A 21,715-nucleotide genomic window follows, 5' to 3' on the forward strand; every position below is an offset into this window, starting at 1 on the left:
TGATGCTTTTTTACATTTTACCTTCCAAATGGGTAAAAAAAAAAAAAAGTGAGAAAAATGCTGGTCTCATATTTTATCATTTGAGACATGAAGAAATATGAAATAAAACTTTTCAGTGTGCATATCCTGCCCAGCCTTTCAAATTTTAACAGTATAGGTGTGCTAGGAAAGGAATTTTTGCTTGAGGTGAAAAATTACAAAATGTTTTATTTTTAACTGTTCAGTATTATAGAATGCTCATCTTGAAAGGGTCTTGATATTTAGTTGAAGTAACTAATTAAATTTCAGATTTATGCTGGTGGAGATTCCAGTTTAGCAATAGTAACTAAGGGATCTGGTATGGCTGCTGATTTTTGTGAAGAAATGCCAGCTCAACTGCCTTTCTGCATCGATCAGTCAAAGATTGATAAGATGTTATCTATAGGGGAAGAGGATATGATTGATGATGATCTCTTCACGTAAGTAGTGCCCAGCTTAATGTATTTATTGAAGACTTTTCTGTAGAAGGTGTCTCTTAGTCTTATCTAGAGTTTTTTTTTTGTTCAAACGAAAATACTAATGATGTGTATGATGAAGACACATATGAATGTTGAGCACATGAGTGATGGGTTTGTGTGTTAATCATGTTGTCTGATTTTATTGATAAATTGATCCATAATAAATTGTGGTGTAAAAAACTTGTAAAGTAAATTCTCATATAAAATGTTGAAAGTTTTGAACAAAATTTAGGTTTCACATGAACCAAAATGAAATGAGTTTATTGGTTACTCGCTTATACATTGGATATTACATATTTGTTTAGACCTCAGGCAGACCCTGGTTATTTGTGGGGGTTTCAGTTCTTGGTGGGGTGCTGATAACCAAAAACCGCCATAAACCAAAACTGCAATTTATGGCGCTTAGGGTGCCGAGTTTTGGTGAATGGCGCTTATAACTGGTTAATGATGCCTCTATTAGGTATGTTATGGTGCCATATGGTGCTGATAACCGAAACTCAGTACGTTAGGGTGCTGTAAATCTGTGATTTTATGGCGCTAGACAAGCACAATAAAATCGGATCGTCCATAACCGAGTCTGCTGATAACCGGGGACTACCTGTATATAAATGTGGTCAGTATTTGTTATAAATGTTGTAACCTTCTCCTTTGTAAATATGATAGGTATATTTACCCAGATACTGTGTAACCAAGTGGAATGGCTGATATTTAGTGTATACTATAGTGTAATGTAGTGTGTTTTATTTAAAAGATATTTAGATTTTTTAAATATTGATGAATTTATTACTCAGTATTCGTTTTGATATTGCAGATTGCTTTGAGCTGTTTTCTTAATTTTTTTTGCATTTGTTATGGTAACTCACATTTTGTATGTGATGGATAAACAAATTTACTTTTTGTTCAAGATATTTAATAGTTGAAAAATTTTCTTGGTTTTACAATTGGCCCTTAATTGAAGTCTACATACATTATGATGATGTCAGTTGCTATTCTTCTTAAGCTTTTCTGTAATTAAGTAAATGTAAAATTGCTGTATTCTTGTTCCCATCAGGTACATGGAAACAGCTTTTGCTTCTCCTTCATGTTGGAATGCATCGTTTTTAGATAAAGAACCTAATAAGCATAGTCATGGTTTGGATTATAGACTTGCAGAAGATTATATAGCAAAACTTGGACGTTTACCACGAGAATCGGTTTCTGAAGTGGTAAGTGATCATAAATAAAATTAAGCCTTAATTTGTTTCACAGCAAACCCATTAATTATAATGTAACCCACATTTTGGTTATGGCATCTAGATGCATCAACTCCTCAGACAGTAAACTGCAGTTATTCTTTGGTAATTTCTCATATGCATTGGGTAGATCTCCAGTGTTGGGTAATAAACAGAATTATTCTTTGTGCATCTGGGACTGAGTTCACATTTGTCTTGAATTGCTGTGGCATGGTCTTTTATTGGGAGTTTTCTTTATTATTTTGGTTCCTCGAATTGTTTGTGTTGTATTTGCTTTCACTTATAAAAGCTTTCGTTTGACCAGCAACAGGATTTTTAGCCTTGCTATGTGTTAGGTAATTTTTTATTTGCTGGTCAGTTGAAGTATTTTAGTTTTATTCTCTCCCTCTTCTTTTGATGTTTTGTATAAGAGTGCTGTTAAGTAAGGTGTTCCTTGGTAAGGCTTTAATGGGAAAGGTGTCGATCTAATATACATAACTCAATCATGTTTACCAACAATTCACTAATAGCTACTATATGTAAATATTGTGTTTTATATTTCCATATGCGATAGAAACTGATATTTAAAACAAGAGGCTTTTTGGTGGTAATTTGGAAGAAAAAGACTGGAAAATGATTAGTATTTCTAATTTATGATAATTTGTGGGGATAGAAAGTCAAGATTTTTATGTTGACAGACGTTTAGTAGTAGAATTCTAAATTCAAGCCATAGAAACTAATTAAAAATAAACTGTTCAAGTCAGATGTTATTATTGCAAACTGTCCACGGAAGTCAATTCGCTGGCTTCTTATAGGGATTGCCTGAAGGATTTACTCTCAGATGAGGAATGAAATTGGAATAGGGCAAATTTAAGTTAAGATAGAAAGGAGAGACCAAAGAAAATGCTAAGTAAAAGGAGGGACTCCATACACTGAATGGACTTTGCAAAGAACCTTTTGTACCATTTACACTGTGCTAGGTAGGGCTCACAAAAGTGGTACGTATCGCGGTATGCTTAAAAACTGAAAACTCCACCTTATAAGTGCCTTAAAAAAAAAGTTTTCTGTGAAAAGCCTCTTAAACTCAATATATTTTGCTTTCATGAGAGGCAGGCATCAAGGAAGAGAGAGGACAAGATAAATGATGGTACAGTTATAACCTACATAATAAAAGTGATACCTGTAACTTTTGCATTAGGAAAGGATTACCTCCCAGTAAACTTGCTGGAAATCTTGTTGAAATATAAGCTTCTCAGAGTAAGCATATACATTTCACTTATATGTTATCCTTCTGAATACAATTAACTTTTGGTATTTGACATGAGTGGTTTGGCCTGTTCAGGTTATGGTCATGAATTATTCTCTTACAGTAAGATTATGCTTAAGTACCAATCACATGGCCTCATTTTTTGGTATCTTTTGCACCTTGATGTCCGACTGTATTCAAAGAAGCCAGTTATGGTAACAAAAGGGAAGTGACCCATGTTTATGATCTTGAAGTCAGAGATTGATACCTTTGTTTGTTAGGGAAGAATATTCTATCCAGTATGTTCTGAGCTGACAGCAGTAAGATTGAAGTGTCATGTAATGTCTTTAATTACTTTGTCATTAAACAAGAAACATAAATTTAAGATTAGGATACAATTGTGTCACAAAGGCTAGAGACTATTTAAACCAAATTTGATGGAAAGCTTACAGTTTTCCCGTAAGCGGAATGCTTACATTATTAAACTTACTTTTTAAAATGGGTAGTATGAAGTATATTACATGTTTATTTTTTAAATGGGTAGTATGAAGTGTATTACAAGTATTGATAGTATGAACTATAATACAAATATTATACGGAAGACTATTTGAAGTAACATCACTGCAGAAATGGTTTGGTCATTATGACAGCATGACACCATTGGTGGCATTTGGTGGCACAGCATCACAAAATGCTGAAAAAATGGACTCTGTGATAATGTCATAACATTTGTAAAAAGCTTCATACCAGGTGCTTTCTTTGTAATGTTTCTTGGCTTATTTTCTGTTTTTAGTAGCTTATAAACCATATTGATTGTGCTATTTAGTTATGAAGGAAATGTTGCATCATCAGTGGACATTTTTCTGTTGCAACATTTATTGAATTTTGTTTCTTCTTTTTAGCATGCAGAAAAATAGTACTATACATATATGTACAGTAGTACCTCAGAGTTCGAACTTAATCCGTTCCAGAAGGCTGTTTGAAATACGAAACAAATATCCCAATAAGAAATAAAGGGATTCAGAATAATTTGTTCCACCCAACCCAAAAAGCCCCCCTTTTCAGATTTTTTTCATTACAGGCAGTCCCCGGGTTACGACGGGGGTTCCGTTCTTAAGACGCGTCGTAACCCGAAAATCGTCGTAAGCCGGAACGACGTTCTTGAAAACATGTCCACAGGGAAAATTTCACTACTAATTTGCAATTTTTCTTAGGGCCGTATCTCTAAAATTATCACTAATTTACTTTTTTCATGTGCAACACTGTGTATTCACAAATTACTGTATATTTTCATTAAAATACAAGAGAGAGAGAGAGAGAGAGAGAGAGAGAGAGAGAGAGAGAGAGAGAGAGAGAGAGAGAGAGAGAGAGAGAGAGAGAGAGAAATAACTCCTTACGGTTTCAATAGATTGAAATGAATGTCTGTAGGCAACTTTTTTCCCCGTTTTTTCCCCCTCCCATAAATACATATATTTCTCCAGAGAAGAGAGAAAGAGAGGACTGTGCAATTATGTTTGTCAGTCTATCAATTCTTTTGCTGAGACCGAGAGAGATACAAGGAAGAAATAGAAACACCAAATGTATGACAAGTATCTTGTGGAGAGAGAGAGAGAGAGAGAGAGAGAGAGAGAGAGAGAGAGAGAGAGAGAGAGAGAGAGAGAGAGAGTTGTCCTTACAGTATTTAAAAGAGAGAAATGGAATGATTATTGTATTTAAAATACTCAGATATGAATTTTGTACTTATAGTATTATTATTGGGAAAATATTAATGATAAACTTATTACATACAGTCATGAAATGATCTATCTCAGTGAGAGAGAGAGAGAGAGAGAGAGAGAGAGAGAGAGAGACGACGAGAGAGAGAGGAGAGAGAGAGATTACATATTAAAACCATTAAATTCGTTGACCATTGTATAGCATTGTTAAGCTCGAGTGTCACTCCGAGTTGAGGTGGGGAAATTGATACAGAAAAAGACAAAGGGAAGAATTTTCTTTTGAAATTAGTTATCGTATTATTACTATTATCTATTATTATTATTATTATTATTTTTATTATTTATTATTTGAAAATATAATAAACACGTGCATCTACCATAAAAATTCTCTCATCTCAGTAAGAAAGAGGAATTATCCTTACAAGTGAAATGGAAAGGTCATTTTCATCTCTTTAAAATACGGACCATTATGAATTTTGTAATTAAAGTTTATTATTATATTATTATTATAATTATTATTTATTATTATTATTATTATTATTATTAAATAAACTGAAATTATCAATAAACATTTTACATACTAGTACCATAAAAATTCTTTCATCTCGGTAAAAGAGAGAGAGAGAGAGTGTTTCTCTCTCTCTGTTCTCTCAAAAAATACTTATAACGCTTCCAGCGAAAGAGAGGGAGGGAGTTACCACTATGACCCATTATCATCTTGTGTGGCAGAAGAGAGAGAGAGAGAGAGAGAGAGAGAGAGAGAGGGGGGGGAAATGTCAGGACCACGTGATTGCAACACTGCAGCTCTTCCCCCAGATTTTCCCCCTCCTGGCTGTCACAGAACTTGATATATCTGACAGTTTTAGTACCTGAATCTGAGAAAAGGTTACTGGAAGTTACTTGAAGAAGACTGGGATTTCCTTCATTCTTCCATAATTTTTAAATGTAAGCTAAAATCTTACTAATTCGCTATGGTATTTTTCTTTAATGAATTGATATTATTGCTGTATAAATTAATATAATATTTGAAAATAGTAAATCATTTATTTATCATACTAAAAAAACATACATCTTTGTGAGAGAGAGAGCGAGAGAGAGAGAGAGAGAGAGCACCCCATGAGACCGAGAGAAGAAGAGATGATGAGAGAGAGAGAGAGAGAGAATTATAGTGATTATTTTCGTTGGAAAATACAAAGAGAGAGAGAGAGAGAGAGAAACTGTGCTAAACTATAAAGGATTCTTATCTTATCATAGTATGTGTTTTTTAAAAGCATCGTAAACATGAAGCGTCAGCGTCGTAACCTCGGAACAAGCGTTGTAACCCAGGGCGGATTTTTCAATGAATATTTAAGAAAAAGCGTTGTAACCCCGGAACGTCGTAAGCCGGACCCGTCGTAACCCGGGGACCGCCTGTATTGTGTTCAAAAGCTAAATTAAAAGCATAAAGTAATAAAACAGTATTATATATGATTTACAAATTGTTTGGTGAAAATGACGCATGTCTGGCTGGAAGATGGAGGGAGGAGAGACAGGAACCTTTAAGGAAGCCGAGATGATTGTAGTAGCAAAGGTTGATAACAAAAGCAGTTTTATTCACATTTTACAAGGATTATCAAAGGAATCGATAGTGTATGTGTCCAAAATAATTCTTTATTTCCAATATTTACATTGGGTGTTCATAAAATATAAAACTATAATTAGTAAAATCATCTTACAAATAGTTAAAATAATTGTTATTTTAGACATACAAAGTTTAAGAATCAACAAAACGACTAAAACTTAGTCATTAATAAAATTCATCAGTAATAAAAGAATATCATGAAATTAGAAAGTATTTACTGAAAATATGAGTAAAAATTATTCTTCTTGAATATTAGCCCTCTTACGCCAAAGGGGTATAATAAAAATCGTCTCCTGTATGCCGAGGCGGTCTCGGAGTGAGCGCCGAAGCGGAAATTTTTTTTTTCAAAAAATCACAGCGCGCTTAGTTTTCAAGATTAAGAGTTAATTTTGGGCTCCTTTTTTGTCATTGCCTGAAGTTTAGTATGCAACTATCAGAAATATCATTATCATATATAAATAATGCGATATATGATAGTGCGAAAACTAAATTTCATATATAATTGTATTCAAATCACGCTGTGAGCAAAAGTGTCAAAGCTTACGAGGTAATTGTTTTTTCGTTGTATTGTACACTAAATTATGATCATTTTGGTATATAACACATTGTAAAACGATCAAAGCAACACAGAGAAAATATTATCACAAAATGATGCATGAATTTGTAATGCACTGATGTAAAAAAATGTTTTTTCAAAAATCCACCATAAATCTAAATAATGTTCTAGAGACTTCCAATTTGTTTCAAAATGAAGATAAATGATTGAATATTACTATACTGTAAGAGTTTTAGCTTACAATTGCAGTTTTCGACCATTTCGGACGAGTTAAAGTTGACCAAATGTCAAATTTTTTTTTATATTTTTATATACAAATATTTCGAAAATGAGAAAAGCTACAACCTTCAATTATTTTTTGTTGTATTCTACATGAAATTGCGCATGTTTTCATTTATAAAATTCTATAAAACGCCTAATATGAAACGGAGCAAATATAACGATAATGCGACGTACGCAATTCGGAGATTTGCAGTGAAGAATCGGCGCACGGAGGGAAGGAAAGTTTTTTTTTAAATTCACCATTAATCTAAAACTTGTGCTAGAGACTTCGAATTTGTTTCAAAATGAAGATAAATGACTGAATATTACTAGACTGTAAGAGTTTTAACTTACAATCGTGTTTTTTGACCATTTCGGTAGAGTCAAAGTGGACCGAACGTGGTTTTTTTTTCTATTTATCGTGATTTATATGCAAATATTTCAAAAATGAGAAAAGCTACAACCTTCAATCATTTGTTGTTGTATTCTACATAAAATTGCGCTCATTTTCATAATTAAAACTTTATGTAACAGTCAATTTAAAATGGGGTAAACATTAGGACAATCGGACGAAAAAATTTCTGATTTCTTTCGGAAGAGTTACCACGCAGACATAAGGAAAATTTTTTTTTTTTCATAAATTCACCTTAAATCAAAATATTGTGCTGGAGACTTCCAATTTGTTGCAAAATGAAGGTAAATGATTGAATATTACTAGAATATAAGAGTTTTAGCTTACACTTACGTTTTTCGACCATTTCGGTAGAGTCAAAGTTGACCGAAGGTTGAAATTTTGGCACTTATCGTTATTTATATGAAAATATTCAAAACTGATAAAAGCTACAACCATGGGTTGTTTTTAGTTGTATTGTGCATGTAATTGCGCACATTTCCATATATAAAACTTTATGTATCGGCAAATTTAAAGTGGTGCAAACATTACGACAATCGCATGAAAAAATTTATCAGAAGAGTTACCGCGCGGACATAAGGAAAAAGTCTTTTTCATAAATTCACCATAAATCGAAATATTGTGCTAGAGACTTCCAATTTGTTGCAAAATGAAGGCAAATGATTGAATATTACTAGAGTGTAAGAGTTTTAGCTTACAATTGCGTTTTTCGACCATTTCGGTAGAGATTCTACATGAAATTGCACACATTTTCATACATAATACTCCATGTAACGGCTAATTTAAAATGGTGCAAAAATTATGTCAAAGTGACGAAATAATTTCTGAGATGTGTCACTGATACTTTTTAGTGTGATAAGAAAGAAATTCGCGCTTGCGTGCCTGCGTAACGATTGTAAACAAAACGACGCCTTAATGCGTGAGCTCCCAGCATCCCCCAAGGCGCGTGATTCAAAAGTTTTCGCCTGGTAGGCATATAAGTATTTTTCCGTGAATTAAAAAAAAAAAAATTTTATGTCTACGTTTAATACGTCCAATCGGCACCTGGGAGACAATTTATGTTGACGTTTAATACGTCCAATCAGCGTAAGAGGGTTAAAATACATTGTCAAAGACCACATAAGTTGTGTTAAAAAGAAGTCATGTACAAATAGTATTAAAATAGCACCAAGTAAAACACATGAGCATACTAGATTATAAAGGATTAAGGATATCTTAATTTGTAAATAAAAGCCATCTTATCCATAAGTATTATCTAAACCTAATTCCAATATCTATAAAAGTGGAAAAAAAGCACTTTTAATATGAAAATTAAGCATAACATCAGTAAAACTTACACTAATCGGAACCGTTTAAAATTAGTTTCTATAAGTGTACATTAAAAGCAGCGAGAGAGGATTTTTGTTTAATTGTGCCAGGTACTTTATTGTATAATGCTGGGCCTCGAATACTAAACTGGCGGGAGCCTATCTCTGTTTTCACCCTCTCTACATACAGAATCTGATATGCCTGCTGTTGAGTAGAAACCCCATTAACTGTGTGTACTGTTGGAAAATTATATAACCATTTAGGAGTTGTTTTTTGTGTTGTTTTGAATACAAGATTACAGACATCTATGGTATATTTGTCTTTTATCATTAACCATTCTAATTTTTTGAGGTATGGGATATGTGGTCATGTTTTTTTACATCAACAGCCACTCAGGTGGCAAAGTTTTGAAGTTTTTGAACCCTTTTCATTTGTGTAGATTCTTAAACAGTAGTGGATTATACTCATAGCCAGCGACTGAACAACTATTTTACACGTAGAAGAATCAAGTGAATCTTTTACTCTATTTAAATAAATTAAAGTACCCATCACTTTCTTAAAAATTTCATCTATGTGTGTTTCAAACGTCATATACCTGTCAAAATAAACCCCTAGATTTTTTACAGCTTTCATGGGTTTAATCATATTTCCATTAAAATCTATTTGCACATTGTCTCCAATTTCTGATATATATTGTTGGGAACCTATTAAAATGAATTGTGTTTTTTTCTCATTAAGAAACAAACCATTAGTTAAGAAGTAGTATTCGGCCTTCTTTAGTATGTATTCTGCCCTATGAATTAGTTCGTCTATTTCATTTACATTTCCTTTAATTAAGATGTGGGTGTCATCGGCATATTGGATGACGAAACGGCCAGGTAGTGATTTTACCGGATCATTGACATATATTACAAAGAGTATTGGGCCAAGAATAAAACCCTGAGGTACACCAAACTACAATTTTTTGAGAAGAGACAATTTGACCTATTGTAACTGACTGGGATCTGTTATGTAAGTAATTCATAAACCAGAGTGGATCTATACTCAGTGATGTACATTTATCAAATAATATATTGTGATTCATGCTGTCAAAGGCTTTTGAGAGGTCAAGTAAAAGGAGTAGTGAAAGAGAGAGAGAGAGAGTAATCAGCATGCAGTATGATTGTTGATGTGTTTACACATGGATCTTGAGTGCATAAAAAAGATGCCACAATACATTAACTTTGTCGGCAAATGGCAGAATTTAAAATCAACTTGAGGGTTTTGCAAATAGATAAGTAATAAGTAAAGAATGCAAGAAAAGGAAATAGAGATTAAAAAACTTTTCACAAGGAAGTCGTCTAAACAAACAATCGAAGGTACGCAGAGGCTGAACACGGTGCCAGTGTGATAATTATAGAGCTGAGTTACTTTTACAGTGGTAAAAAATTTTAAAAAGCAATTGTCACTAGATAGGTATTTTACCATAACAAAAAGAAACTGGCGAAATAATCATCCCAGCCCAGCTGGTAAGTCAGTAGGAAGCAGACCCCCATCTTCCCCCTCCTTGCTTCTCTATTGTCTCACTCAGCGCACTGAACACTGATTCAAGTAGGACTTTATTATTATTATTATTATTTATTTATTTATTTTTTTTTTTTTTGCTTTATCACAGTCTTCCAATTCGATTGGGTGGTATTTATAGTGTGGGGTTCCGGGTTGCATCCTGCCTCCTTAGGAGTCCATCACTTTTCTTACTATGTGCGCCGTTTCGAGGATCACACTCTTCTGCATGAGTCCTGGAGCTACTTCAGTGTCTAGTTTTTCTAGATTCCTTTTCAGGGATCTTGGGATCGTGCCTAGTGCTCCTATGATTATGGGTACAATTTCCACTGGCATATCCCATATTCTTCTTATTTCTATTTTCAGATCTTGATACTTATCCATTTTTTCCCTCTCTTTCTCTTCAACTCTGGTGTCCCATGGTATTGCGACATCAATGAGTGATACTTTCTTCTTGACTTTGTCAATCAACGTCACGTCTGGTCTGTTTGCACGTATCACCCTATCCGTTCTGATACTATAGTCCCAGAGGATCTTTGCCTGATCATTTTCTACCACTCCCTCAGGTTGGTGCCCGTACCACTTATTACTGCAAGGTAGCTGATGTTTCTTGCACAGGCTCCAGTGGAGGGCTTTTGCCACTGAATCATGCCTCTTTTTGTACTGGTTTTGTGCAAGTGCCGGGCATTCGCTTGCTAGGTGGTTATGGTTTTCTTTATTTCGTATTGCACTTCCTACATGTGGGAGAGATGTTATTTCCGTCTATCGTTCTTTGAACATATGTGGTTCTTAGGGCCTGATCTTGTGCCACTGTTATCATTCCTTCAGTTTCCTTCTTTAGCTCTCCCCTCTGTAGCCATTGCCATGTGTCATCGCTGGCTAGTTCTTTAGTCTGTCTCATGTACTATTGTCCGTGCATTGGTTTGTTGTGCCAGTCCTCTGTTCTGTCTGTCATTCTCCTGTCTCTGTATATTTCTGGGTCTTCGTCTACTTTTATTAGTCCTTCTTCCCATGCACTCTTTAGCCACTCGTCTTCACTGGTTTTCAGATATTGCCCCATTGCTCTGTTCTCGATGTTGACGCAGTCCTCTATACTAAGTAGTCCTCTCCCTCCTTCCTTTCGTGTTATGTACAGGCGGCCCGCGGTTAACGGCGCAATCACTCAACGGCGAATCGGTTTTATGGCGGTCGTCAAAAATAATCATTAAAAAAATAAGGCATTTTTAAAGGTATCTTTACAGCACAAATTTCAGTTAACAGCGCCGCTAGCGCCGTTTGTCTAACGAGTTCATACATATGTAGAAATGCCGTTCAGACCAATAAAGGTTATGCAAATTATATTTACAAATTTTATGGAGAGTTATTATGTAGGTATTAGGGTAAAATATATGCCTCTGACGCCGTTCTATGCCGAAAATATCGAGTTACATAAGTGCAAAATTTAGCTATGGATGTGTCGATTCATAAATGTTCATGCTTTTGTTTAAAATGTGTATGAAATGTATTACGTGAAAGGCATTTTTATTTCTGTACAGAAATATGATACAAAGGCAGCTTTTGAAACTGCCCTTCACGTTATCAAATACGATGTTTTTTTCATGTTCTTTCTTGTAAGCCGCCGCTCTTCCGAAAATATAGATTTAAAAAAGTGCAAATTAGCGATCGATGTTTTTTTATGTCGATTTTATAAATGTTTATGCTTTTATGTTTAAAGGAAAATGTGTATGAAAATGTATTGACGAATAGGGTAGTTTTTTCAATTCTGTGCAGAAATATGATAAAAAGGCAGCTTTTGAAACTCCCCTTCAAGTTATCGACTACGATGTTTTTTTTGTTTTTTTTTCAAGTTCGTTCATGTATGCCGCCGTCTGCCGCTCTTCCGAAAAATATCGTTAAAAAAAAAAAAATGCAAATTTAGCGATCGATGTGTCGATTTTTCGAATGTTTATGCTTTTATGTTTAAAATGTGTATGGAAATATATTGCGTAAAAAGGTATTTTCATTTTTTGTACAGAAATAAGATACAAATTAAGGCAGCCTTTGTAACTACGCTCCACGTTGTCAGGGGATGGTTTTTCATGTTCGTTCTTGTCGCCAGTTCCGAAAAATGCATTGTGTTATTTATTAATTATGCATCTTTTCCATAAATCCTTTAAAAAGTTTATACATTATTTCACTGTATCCAAGAATATTGTATGCATTCTCATATTATTGTATTTTAAAAATACTACGGCAAACTCAAGCCCGTATTCCGCGGAGCGGCCAATGTTGTGGTTTGAAATCAGCTGATGAATACGAGTCTGTTTTCACCATAACGCAATTCTGAGCGAATGCTCTTGCTTCTAGTTAGCATAAAACGAATATCTATATACTTGACTTATATGAGACAAAGTTATTTTTCATATACAGCGTGTTTTAGGCGGAAATATTTATTGAATATGTCTCGTTGTGAATGTGAACTACTATTTTTTTCGTTAACTGATTACATTGGCAGCATGTATATTGCGTAAAAAATTACGTGATTCCGTTCGCAATACGTAATCCTTTTATATCATCATAATACGAACTTTACGTTATTTATCTTATATCGGCGTTGAAACCAACAGTAAATGTGTTCTTTCAAAAGCACAGTAGTTTTGATTAAAATGATTTTTTCCCAATTTTATCTACAGTTGTGTGTGATGGCAGACGTTTACTGCAGTTTTATCCTTGTTGCCGATGTACGATAATAGTCATTAGCAGCTTGAACAGTTTTCTCAGCTTCAGTTATAACTAGGTTTAAATTTAACGGTATATTTCCCGATTGATCTTTAATCTATATTAATCTCTGATCTATAGCAAAGTTATTACATTAAGATATCTCAGTTCTATTCTATACATAACGCCATTTATAAACAAATAACGGTAATGTTGCACTGTAGTACGATGATTGAAATACAAGCCAAACAGATGTTATCCAGTTCGGTTGTACTTAGAAAAAAAAAAAAAAAAAAAAAAAAAAGTTTCTCGTTCGGTTGTTCATGGCTGTACAGTTCACAACGAGTATAACGTTAAAACCATACTTTCATCATTCTTCTGCTGTTATTGAACTTATGTAACTAGAAGATGGATAAAGTTAGGCCATTGTAATTTGATCTCTCATAAAATCGAACTATCGTAAGACTAATGATCGTAACCTGAACACTACAGCTACCTGTACACTGTATAAACTTTATTATATCTTTACATACTCTAGACACCCACATGTACTGTACAGTAAATTCTATAGTACTATACTGCATAAATATAATTTTTACTTATTGCGCCGTTGGGGGGATTACGGCGCCTTTTGACTGGTCTAGAGTTTCGAAAGAAGGGGTGCGGAGGCCGTAGGCTTTAAAATCGCTCAGCGTCGAAAATCGCTTGGCGTCGGTGGCCAGGAACGGAACCCCTGCCGCTAACCGAGGGCCGCCTGTATAGTCTGTCCGTATTTGCTCTTGGGTGTAGTGCTTTGTGTATTGTCATATGTTTCCTGGTTTTCTGATCTATGCTGCGGAGTTCTGCCTTCGTCCATTCCACTATTCCTGCGCTGTACATCTGATTACTGGCACTGGCCCATGTGTTTATGACTTTTATCATATTTCCGGCGTTTGAGTTTTGACTTGAGTATCGCCTTGAGTCTCTGCATATGTTCTTTTTTCCTGATTGTGTCCTTCATCTCTGGTGTTTTTACATCCCCTCCTTCCATTATTCCCAGGTATTTGTATCCTGTCTCATCTATGTGTTTGATGTTTGCTCCCATCTGGTAGCTTTATCCCTTCAGTTCTCGTTACTTTGCCTTTTTGTATGTTGACTAAGGCACATTTTTCTATTCCAAACTCCATCCTGATGTCCCCAGATACAATCCTTACAGTCTGGATTAGGGTATCTATTTCCTTGATGCTCTTACCGTACAGCTTGATGTCGTCCATGAACATCAGATGGTTGATTCTGTTGCCTCTTTTCTTGAGTTGGTACCCAGCATCCATCTTCTGTAGTACTTTTGTCATGGGAATCATGGCTACTACGAAGAGTAGTGGGGACAGTGAGTCGCCCTGGAAGATCCCTCTCCTGATATTAACCTCTGCTAGTCTTATTCCAGAGCTTGTAAGTATTGTAATTCCAGTTGCGCATTGTATTTTTGAGGAAGCTGATGGTATTTTCCTCTGCCCCATATATTTTCAGGCATTCTATTAGCCATGTGTGTGGTATCATGTCAAAGGCTTTCTTATAGTCTATCCATGCCATGCTTAGGTTGGTTTTCCTTCTCCTACTGTTCTTCATTACCATTTTGTCTATCAGGAGCTGGTCTTTTGTGCCCCTACACTTCCTTCTGCAGCCTTTCTTGGTGGGGGATGGTGTTTGTCTCTTCTAGGTAATTGTATAGCCTTTCACTGATGATACTGTTAGTAACTTCCAACAGTTATTGGTAGGGAGGTGATAGGCCTGTAGTTACTGGCTATATTTCCCTTACTCTTGTATTTTTGTACTAAGGATGTTCTACCTGTGGTCATCCATTTGGGTGCATGGTGATTTGAGACACAATGCTGGAGTTGTTCTGCTATTCGTGGATGTAGGGCCTTGAAGTTTTTGAGCCAGTATCCATGGACTTCATCGGGACCTGGGGCTTTCCAGTTTGGCATTTTCTTTAGTTGGTGTCTGACTGTGTCTGTCGTGATCTCTGTGAATCTTTGTTTTATTCTGCCTGTTTCTTCTTCCTTGACTTCCTGGAGCCATGTTGCATGTTTGTTGTGTGATACCGGATTGCTCCATATGTTTTCCCAGAGTCTTACTTGGTTTGGCTTCAGGAATTTCTTGGTGGTTGTCTTCCCCTCTTAGTTGGCTGTATAGTCTTTTCTGGTTGGTTCCGAATAGTTTGTTCTGTTGGTATCCCTTATTCCTGTTCATGTACTGTTGGATCTTATGTGCTTTGGCCTTAAGCCTCTGTTGTACATCTTCTATTGTGTTGTTTAGTCCCCTCTCTTGTACTTTGTATTTCTCATTGAGTTCCTCCCTTGTTTTCTTGCTTCTTAGCCTTTTTTCTGCCATCTCTTTCAGTTTACTCAAGTCAGATCTCATCACCATGATTTGCTTTTCCAGGCGCCTTTTCCAAGGAGGTTGCTGATTTGGTTTCTGTTGGGTTGGTTGTGCTGGTGGTGTTGGTGTTTGAATCCCCATCAGTTCTGCTACTAATCTTGCTCCTGCATATGCCAAGTTATTTGTTTCTGTGATACTGTTGGTGTGTATTATGCCCATTATTTCATTGACCTCACTTGTTTTCTCCCTTAATTTCTTGGTGTTGTAGGCTTTCATGGAGGGGATCTTTGTTCTCTCTGTATCTGGCTCCATCCATTGTCTAATCTTTTCTACCCTCATCCGTCCCTCTCTCATTACTTCGTCGGTGTTTCTTCGTGTGTCATTGTTTGATACCTCATCATCCCTGTCGTCTTCTGTGGCATCGTCTCTCAGTTCGTCTTCGTGTAATTCGTTGTCGTGTGACATTTCCCTTTCCAGTTCTTCTCTTTCTGATGGGGAGAGCCAGTTCTTTTTCTTTATGTTCCTTACTTGGTCTGCCAGCCTCTGCTCTGTTTGGGGGTGTTATTCCTCTCATTCCAGATGTTGACCAACCTTCTTCTATATCCTCTCTCCGTCGGGTTGCTTCTGATGTAGCATCTCCATTTTCCTTATTTTCTTCATCGTGTCCATTTCTTCCTTTGGTTTGCTTCTGTAGCTCCAATCTCAGGCTGTTGGTTACTGTCGTTGTGGTGATCAGTTGCTGGATGACGACCTCCAAGTACCTGACCGTCTTCCCCTTCAATTGGGTTGAATACCTGGCTGCCGGACAAAGCTCCTCTGTTGCTAGAGGTTCCATTTACGTTGTTGTCGTTTATTCCTTCATTTCTTTCCATCATTGCTGAGTTTTGCTATTTAACCCATAGCTGGACCCTACCCCATTAGGGATAGGTACTCATTTACAGCTGAGTAGACTGAAGAAATTATGGTAAAGATCCTTTCCCAAGGAATCAACGCCAAGGAGAGCGGTCACCCATCCAACAACTGACCAGCCCCAATGTTGCTTAACTTGTCTATTGACGACCTAACCCACTCTGCCACGGCGCCACATATGATTATTATTATTGTTATTATTATTGCTGTATTGCATTTGGTTGTTTTCATGTTTTATCATTGTTATATTTATTATGAAATAACATTTAATTGTATATGAATTGGTACTACGTACTGCGTTCACTTACATACAGTAAAGATTTTTCTCTCTTCTTCTCTCCTCAACAATATCATGATGCATGGTAGCCTTAATTCATTCATTATTCCTAAAAAAATATATACCTCCTCCCTCCTCCCTCCCTCCATCTCAAAGTTAGCTGTGCATCACTGCAATGACAAATGGTTTTGTTAATTATTTGTGCTAAATTTTATTGTGAAAAGATCTATTCTTTCATTTGCTATTTTGTTGAATATGGTTAAACTACACGGTCTCACTCCGTGCACCGAACACTGGCTCAATTAAGACCTTTATATATATATTATATATATATATATATATATATATATATATATATATATATATATATATATATATATATATATATATATGATATATATATATATATTATATATTATATATATATATATATATATATATATATATATATATATATATATTATATATATATATATATATATATATATATATATATATATATATATATATATATAATATATATATATATATATATATATATATATATAATATATATATATATATATATATATATATATATATATATAGTTTCTGTATTGCATTTGATAATTTTCATATTTTATCATTGTTAAATTTATTGTGAAATTCCCCTTTTTATGTGAATTGTTATTGGTTTTATATACATACAGTAATGTTTTAACTCTCTTCTCCTTCTCTCCTCAACGTATCAATGCTACCTCGTTCAGTCTCAAGTGACGTACGATTTTGTACATCTTTTATGCTAGATTTTATGTTAAACTGCTGTATTCTTTTATTTATTTTGTCGAATATGGTTTTCATTAAACTATATATTGTAAATAAAAAAACATGTTAATACAGTTTTTCCTACAATACATACAGTTTTTCTTGTAGGACGCAGTAGGGTGTCAAATTATTATTATTATAAAGGATTAGTTTATCCAGACCTCTGAGCCTAATAAAGGCTCTTCTCACGCTGGTTTGGGTGTCAAATACAAGTATAACCAAGATAATTGGTCAGTTTGTAGTACGAGCATTTGTTCAACAAAATACAAAATCATCTAAAAAATTTCGTTCTAAAAACGGAATGTTTGTCATAAGAAACTTTCAACAAATGAGGTACCACTGTATATCATTCTTTCACGTCTGTAATATTCCTTAAAGACTTCATGTTTGGAGTTTAGAAATACAAGCTCCTAGATACTTACAAGTATGAAGGTCATTGCTATTTATCTAAGACATGAAGGTGACTATGATGTTATGTTTTAGTCCTAAGGGAAATAGCTTTTAAAAATAATTTTTTTCACAATTTCAGATTTATTTTTTATTTACAATTGTGGTTTTTATTGGTACTGCACTAGTTTTTGTTACTGTTGTATTCTGAGTTTTAGCTGTGCTGATTGTGTTTTTACAAAAATATTTGAAATGACAGGTACAAAATGGAGTTCTTCATGTCGTAAAACAGCTCCCTCCCCGACCAAAAAGTTTTGACTGTCTGCGCAGTTACATACTCTTGCCACTCTTCCAAAAATTCTCAGATGCACGACATATGTACAAGTTGCAGATGCCATTTGCAGAATCTATGCTCAGCCTTGAAGTCCATATGTCTAGCATGCTCAGTAAGTAAATAAGTAGTAATACATTAATTTTGTTTATCATTTATTAGAATATCATGTTTCACAGATCATAAGGTTTCTTTGCAAGAACAGTGTTGATTTTATATTCTAAACTGAAATCTTCTAAGCTTCTGTAGCTTTCAAGATCCGTTGCAAGTCACTATGAGATTGATATAATGAAATCTGTATGGAGTATAATGTAAGTTAAATATTTTTTTATAAATAAATTGTAGAACAATGGTCCCCAGTGATACCTAAATATGTACCCCAGTAATTAATCTTGAGTGTGTCTTTTTAGTATGCAGTATAGTATATATACACTTATCTAAAGGTAGCACTTTCAGTTACATTGCATCGTCTTTGGAAGTGAAGCTTAGCAAGATGCAAGAGCATTATTTATGATTTTTATTTTTAGAGTTACTTTATGAATCAAGTCAAGTGGGAAGTTACTTGAGTATCACTTATTTAGAAAGGCAAGATAGGTTTTGGAAATAATTTACCAAACCTCTTGTTTTCACTCTAAAAGTAATTTTATCAATATAATTAATAATTGTGTGCATACATTGTTAATAAACCTAACGAAAGGCTGTAAATTTGTCCAACAAAATTTTATGAATAGTAATTTTGGAAAAAGACAGACTTTGTAAGTAATAAAATTAAATTAGGTAAATAAAAAATAGCTGCTTCAAATAATTGCTTAAGATATAACTAAGTATATAGAAGACAGTGGATGTGATTGGACTTTTCAAGAACAGTGACACCAAATACATGAGCCAGTGGAGGGACATGACATTGTTGTGTGATTCATTTGCCATGCAGTGGTGGTGTAGGTTTCACAACTTCCAAGGCCAAGTTAAGTCTACAAAATCTGAGGTCCACACCACCCATGATTCAGTGCCTGAATATGTGGCTGAGTTGACACCTTGTGCTCAGTGTCCAGATTTCAGGTTTTGCTACAGTCATTCAGTCATTGAAGAAATTTAACCCAAGTCAAATGAACCCCTGTAATTCAGGTTAAACAAATGAACATTGTGAGCTTAGAAAAATCATAAAGCACTTGTAGCTGTGTTCTCTCTTCCGTTTTCATCTTAACCAAAGTCACCCATATTGTGTGTAACTACTATGCGTCTTCTGCAGCTAATAATACGTTTTGATTTAGACTTGAATTTTTAACAAAGTGCTGCTTACTCAGATAACGCTGAAGTGAGCCGAAGGCTACTCATTGGAATCTTTGTATACATGGATATTCAATGTGTAGTTAGGAGACTACATTCTGAAACTGAAAATATTCATTAATTATGTAAGAAAGAATTCATAAAAGTGTTAGCATGCCTCCTTTCATATTCTCTTCCATCTCACTTTCACCCTCTCCTAACAATTGATTCTTAGTGCAACTGCTTTGAGGCGTAACTCAAACCTTATACTGTCAATTTCCGTTTCAGCGCTGAATGACCTCATAGGTCCCAGTGCTTGGCCCTTGTCCTAAATTCTATATTCAGTTCAATTCAGTTCACTTCATATCTAAGAATTGTAACACAAGCTTCCAAGACAAGTTTGGAGTGATGAAAATATCCAAATGTTAACAGAAGTACTAACAGGTTGAACAAAAAGATTAAGCTTTGAATGATTAAATGGAAAAGGAAACTAATCTGCAGAAACTGTCTATGAGACTAAACTTGATTCATTTTAGCTTGAAAATTATTTTTGCCTTTAGGCCGAGTCAAACTTTTACTTTGCTAATATTCTTAACTCTGTTCTCCGAGTTGTAATTCAGTTTAGTATACAGCATTACATTTACTTTGGGTAGAAGACAATTAAAATATGAATAAAATCAGGCAAACTAAACCGGCTTTAAAACAGATAGAAAGTAATCACATCCTATCTTAAAGGCTGTAAGAAAGTAATTGATGGGACACGGGACGCCAAGGGCATTCTGGGAACTACAATACCCCGTAACCTGGTATAGATTCAATAGTCCCTAGATCTCACAAATTTGTTATTAAATCTAGTGGTTTCCAGCTTAGCACTAGTATTATCCTAATGTTAAGACCGAAGGTTTTGTTAGTTATGAAAAATACAAATTGGTTAAAAATTTGTCGTTTTTGGTTTGGTTCTCCATTAAGGATGTACTCTCAAGAACTCCAGTAATAGAAGAACTAAAGAATCCAGTAATAGAAGAATTAAAGAATTTAGATTGAATTTGTTCATTATAAAAAAAAAAGTCGAGAAGTGGGGCAGAGAAAATAAAATGAAGGTTTGGAACATTGACTGAAGTATGCATAGGAGAAAAGTTGTCATTCCTGGAAATTCTTTAAAGATTTCAGTCCACTGAACAGGTTTTATTAATGTAGACTTTTTTACTTGATTATTTTTGGGAATGGAGCCTTGTCTTTTATAAAACAGAACTGGTTTTTCATTATGGAATTTTTTCAGGGATGTGGATGATTGCTCTTCCAAGGGATTACATGATGCGCCTTTTAGCTATATACAAAAATATTGTTATTCAAGTTATCAAAGAAGCAAAACATTCCTCCACAGAGGTAAAGTCACATAATAATATTGAGGTAAAAATGTTCATATTGGTATATGAGGAAACATTTTATAATCTTTTAATAATGAGTTTACATAGCAGTAATATGTATTTTTATGTTAATTGTAGCTGGATAGAAGGGTTTTGCTGTCATCATTAAAGATCCTAGGGATTCTACATCAAGAGAACTTGAAACATGGATCAAAAGCTGCTAGAATACCATATGATGAATTTTATATACCCGAGATTGGTGAGAAGATAGATATACGTAGGGACTACCTCAATTGGATCACCATCAAAGCAAGGCCCTTTGCTATGGTTGATGTAAGTAGATTAAATTTCAATGCTTTATCATGTAGTATATATTTTTTGTCAGATCATATATATGGTCTGAAGATAATTGGATACTATCGCGTTTCAGTCGTCTATTGTCGATCTTGGAACATATCACATAAAGATATACTATGGGACTACTTTAAAACGGTAAAACTTATTTCCCGGTGTCAAAAATGCTTTTATCTCAAAGATGCACCCCAATTTTGATGTTCATAAATTGGGCTTTATTTAGAGTTTGTTTGAGTTTGTTTTCATAAAAGTTTATTTTATGATTTATTTTCAAATTATCCCAGATGTTACCTCGTAGCCTATCATAGTACTATATATTGTAAGTTAACATTAATCATTACTTTGATGACATGAATTACACAGTCTCTCTCTCTCTCTCTCTCTCTCTCTCTCTCTCTCTCTCTCTCTCAGGTTTTACAGCAAGCCTGACAGCCTTTGCCTTCTTGCTAATATAAGATCTTTTAGTAATTTAACCAACAACTTCTACTGTACTAATTGAAGTCAGTTCTGTAGTTGGACCAGTAAAAGGGCAATTAATCTATTGGACTCCACTTTGTTTTATTGGCTGACTTCTTCCATTTCTTACTTTTACACAA

At 34.6% G+C, this 21,715-nt stretch overlaps 1 protein-coding gene across 2 annotated transcripts in view; it reads left to right on the forward strand.

The window, feature by feature from the left end:
- LOC135217932 (probable E3 ubiquitin-protein ligase HERC4) overlaps positions 1–21,715 on the forward strand; it is a 267,751-nt gene that overhangs the window by 194,820 nt on the left and 51,216 nt on the right. For both annotated transcript variants that reach the window (XM_064254022.1, XM_064254023.1), the window contains exons 10-14: positions 289–458; positions 1,549–1,702; positions 18,061–18,247; positions 20,678–20,784; positions 20,904–21,098. In XM_064254022.1, the coding sequence (XP_064110092.1) occupies positions 289–458; positions 1,549–1,702; positions 18,061–18,247; positions 20,678–20,784; positions 20,904–21,098 (813 nt within the window). The remainder of the gene's footprint in view (positions 1–288; positions 459–1,548; positions 1,703–18,060; positions 18,248–20,677; positions 20,785–20,903; positions 21,099–21,715) is intronic.

Source organism: Macrobrachium nipponense, chromosome 9, assembly GCF_015104395.2.
Source record: "Macrobrachium nipponense isolate FS-2020 chromosome 9, ASM1510439v2, whole genome shotgun sequence".
In the NCBI taxonomy this organism is placed as follows: domain Eukaryota; kingdom Metazoa; phylum Arthropoda; class Malacostraca; order Decapoda; family Palaemonidae; genus Macrobrachium; species Macrobrachium nipponense.